Raw genomic sequence first — 4,428 nt, 5'->3', positions numbered from 1 at the left:
GTCTAACTTCAATTTGGTCAAATAAAAGAAAAAACGATTTTTTCCGCCTCTGAAGGTGTGAAGTAACCTAAAGGTTAAATAGAAGATACGCATGTATCTATAGTTCCTCTTAAGTGATTAACAAAACTATACGTAACGAGGTACTGCATTGTTGACAAAATTGAATACAGTAAATCAGGAAAATTATGCAAGTTTTTCATTTGAAAAAGGCGAGTAATGTCATTAATATTTTATTTCTTACTTTTCGCAAGATAAAGAAACTTTATCAGAGGTGTACAACTCGTCAAGTTGAGGGTTCGTTCGAGATGGAAGGCGTCAAGGTACAATTCCTTTTAAGCTTGAGCTTCTTGTTGATTTCGTTCACAAACGGAGACATTCGAATGATAACACCAAACTTCAAAGCGGTTAACTTCGCCAGAGAAATAAGAGGAAGACGCCTCAATGGAAGTGTTATTAGAGAAATAGAAGTGGATTCAGAGGGTTCTTGTCGACTGCAATGTGTGGAAGAAGAATCATGTATGTCATACAACTTTGGCCCCAGTAAAAATAAGAAGAGATTTAAATGTCAACTAAGCGACTCTGATCGATTCGTTGGACTCAAAAATTTTACCGAAGACGAAGAATATCTTTACCAAGGAGTAAAAGTAATTCAGTTATTTTTTAATTAACCTTAGAATAACAGCATTATCTCCGAAATGCTTCTGCTAAGATTTTTTAAAAGATGTAGCTTATTCTGATATCTGAGATTCGGACGTCAAAAAATTACTTATTATGAAAGCTGAAATTTATGTATGGCATTTTAATTGAATTTCTCATATGTGAATTTAAACCAACAGCTAATTTATTGCACAAATTTTTTCCCAAGGCATTCAAATTAAAAACTATTTGTGTTTTAAGTACTGTACAATTCGTCCTCAATATGTGGAAAGATAAACGAAGCCTAAAGGAAAATTGAAAAGTACTCAATATGATTATCATCATAAAAGATCCCTACGAAAAAGACTCGTGTCCCAGAAAACAGCATAAAAGCCTTTTCACTAAAGTCTTACCGTTGTATTTCAATTGATTCAAGTTGCATAAATATGTAACAATAATAAAAACACCCACAGTAATATTTTCTTTCCTTTTACAGAGCTTATGTGAGTTGGGCGATGTATATCAATGTGGTAGCAATGCAGTCTGTATTCCCAACTATCAGGACAATACCGCACAATGCAAATGTCTTGATGGATTTTATGGAACCCCATGCAGTGAGTGAATAGTCATATAGTGTTTTAATTTAAGTCCCAAATTTTAACCTTATTGCCAAATATTCTCATTTACCTTCTTAGTATCAAGTGAATTCGATGGTTTTTACTGGTACCTCCCAAAAAGCCCTTATTTAATTATATGTAAAGATAGCCGTTAGAAAGAGTCAACAAGAGCCAATATTCCTTACCTGAAACCCGTCGTTACAAACGTTCTAAAGCTCCTTTACGATGAAAATGAGTTCTCTATCAAAACCATATCTCACTCTACAATTAACAGATCCAAAAAGCTGTGCCCTGCTCCGTCAAGGTGGTGTCACCTCCAGTGGCGTGTACACCATCAATCCAGATGGTGGCAATCCAATTCAAGTGTTGTGTGACATGACCACGGACGGTGCAGGTTGGACCGTTTTTCAGAGACGTTTCGATGGCTCCGTTGACTTCTATCTTGGATGGGAATCCTACAAAAGAGGGTTTGGAAATCTGAGCGGCGAGTTCTGGCTCGGAAACGACAATCTTCATCGTTTAACAGCCGTTGATAATGTCATCTTGAAAGTTGACTTGGAAGACTTTGATGGGAACGTAACCTACGCTGCGTACACGACTTTTAAGGTGGCGAACGAGGCGGACAAGTACCAGCTTTTAATTGAAGGATACAAGGGCACGGCTGGTGACTCTATTACATTTCAAAGGTAAGAAAGATGTACATTTTTGATTGTCAAGCGAAAAAGTACAATTTTACATTTGTAGGATACGGTAAGACAGCAGGTGACATCACACTCTTACATAAATGCATCAAGAAAAGGGGTCTGTGTTTCTACTGAATTTTAAGTGGGTGTTATTTGTTAATGCTTATCTGGATGCTGATTGATTTTGGTACAAGTCTGTAGAAATTGAATTTTTGGAATCTCTGAGTCTAGAGAAAAAGTGCCAATTGCAAGGAGAGTGATTATTTTAGCGAGACACCCGTCTCTTTGGTAAAATACTATTCCGAGCTTGACTTTGTCCTCATTTCAAACGAACAATAACTTAAGAGTGAATTGAAATGGGAAAATAACGGCTGGAAAGGAAGGAACTCAAATCTGCGCGCATTATTCATATTTATATTTGCTTTCACCCTGCTAGAGTCACCTCGTTTTTGAACCGTTATTTGCAATCTCATATCAAACGTCTGCTCATGGAATAACAGTAGACTATTATGGGAAACCCTAATTAGTTAACGGACCATATTTGTTTTTTTTTTAAGAGATATGAATTTTACAACGAAGGATGAAGACAATGATGTTGATGATCAAAGCAACTGTGCCATCGAATACAAAGGAGCTCGGTGGTACAAAAGTTGTCACCGTTCTAATCTGAATGGATGGTACCCTAATGGCCCACATAATTCCCGTGCTGATGGAGTCAACTGGTTCCACTTCCGAGGCCTTTATTACTCATTAAAACGCACCGAGATGAAAATTAAGGCTCGTATATAATCCGCTGCAATAGAGGTTCAGTTTTTAACCAAAACTACATTCTCTCGGTATAAGGGTCAGACACTTTGCCCGATAAAGGAATACATATATCTTATTAACCAAGCGCGAGGGCCGTACTGGGAGAATATCGGCCCGAGGTCTTGACAGTACGGACCGAGCGCAGCGAGGTCCGTACAAAAAAGACCGAGGGCCGATATTCTTCCAGTACGGTCCCGAGCAAGCTTGGTTAATAAGAGATTTATTATACGACTGAAGTTCAAAGGAACACAAGGGCGGTATCTTTCGGGACCATTCGGGACAGTGCCCGGTCCAATACTTAGAGAATATTGGACAGGCAATAGAGCATTTTGATTGGTTGATTTTAGTTATTGGCCCTCTGACTGCCCGAGTCGTGTAATAAATAAATAAATAGATAAGGAACAGTTTCACTCTAAGTAATGCTTCTAGCCACACTTTTTATCTTCAATCGATGGTGGCTTGAGTTTGCCTTCCTTCTAGACGTAAACTACTGTAGCTATAGAACCGAGAAACCGAACTAATTTTTGGATTGAAATGCAGATAGGCTTGCCGTGAATGTTGTAATTTTGCACGAGGTTTACAAGCCTTGAATAAATTCTCTACTATCGATGTCTGCACATATGATTAGCATCGGTCCATAATCTTATCAGTTGCACAAGGCCTAGTGAGTTATGTTAATAATTGAAATTTTTCTGCGACCATGTTTTAGCCGCCTGATAAACTGAACAGAAGATGTTCTAGCCTTGTACTTGGAATTGTGTTCTCATTTTAAATATCTTCGGAATTATAATTCAATTTAGGTTGATGGTAGGAGCTTCACTATGAATGGTCTCAGAGGGAGGCGGCGTGGCCGAGTGGTTAGGGTGCTGGACTTGTAATCCGGTGTCCTGGGTTCAAGTCCTCCACCCTGCCACTCACTGGATTTGTTCTCGGTTGCACCTAGTTCAACTCCTCGGCTGCGCTCTGTAAATAGCCCACTGGTCTGCCTCCTGCCAGTGGGAATTTTTAAGCTCTTAGTTAATCTACATTGTGGCTGAAAAGCCCCTAAGGGGGAACTTCAATTTACGTATATTACTATTATAGTCTGTTTTCAACGCAATGGTAATTATTATAAAATTAGATGGTGGAACTAACAGGTGTGAATAAATGTTTTGATGCTTGGGAATTAAAACGGAAAATTTCATTATACATTTTTATCAGAATTTTCTGGATTTGACAAAGAATGAAACATGCGGCAAAAAATGACTTGGCAAGCTATCGTAGATTATGCTCACCTAGCGAGCGTCAATAATCCATAATTTATTGTTAAGTTTTTTGCTTAATCTTGGTTCCAGTTCCCTCTGGCCTTAGTTATATATGTACATAGCTGTTTTAAATTTCAACGGTTACTTTTGAAAATGTATGTGGAGTACATACGAAACGTCAAGTCATAATCAAAATGTGCAAGTTCAATATGTTTATCACTATTGTTTGTGTCTTATTTTTGATCAAATTACGATGGCCCAAAAAAAATAGCATTTACGATATAATTTAAACACCTTAGTTGTTTCATTAGATTTTTTTGAGACGGCTGTAAGCTAATACCACTCAATGAAAACAGACCTGTACCTTTTCTAAACCCCTGACAATGTAGCTATAGATCCTCTCGTCAACACAGTTGTTTACAGTATGATTAGGCCTATTTC

The 4,428-nt window shown here is 37.9% G+C and overlaps 1 protein-coding gene across 1 annotated transcript; it reads left to right on the top strand.

The window, feature by feature from the left end:
- Window positions 1–245: 245 nt before the first annotated feature.
- LOC111346127 (microfibril-associated glycoprotein 4) lies at window positions 246–4,195 on the top strand. Its single transcript, XM_088727156.1, has 4 exons — window positions 246–644; window positions 1,133–1,250; window positions 1,528–1,939; window positions 2,494–4,195. The coding sequence occupies exons 1-4, from the start codon at window positions 306–308 to the stop codon at window positions 2,723–2,725; spliced, it is 1,101 nt and encodes a 366-aa protein (XP_088583282.1). The 5' UTR covers window positions 246–305; the 3' UTR covers window positions 2,726–4,195.
- Window positions 4,196–4,428: the final 233 nt, after the last annotated feature.

Source organism: Stylophora pistillata, chromosome 1 (assembly GCF_964205215.1).
Source record: "Stylophora pistillata chromosome 1, jaStyPist1.2, whole genome shotgun sequence".
NCBI lineage: Eukaryota > Metazoa > Cnidaria > Anthozoa > Scleractinia > Pocilloporidae > Stylophora > Stylophora pistillata.
Note: the sequence above shows the minus strand (reverse complement) of the source record. Positions and strands in the feature narration are given on the sequence as shown.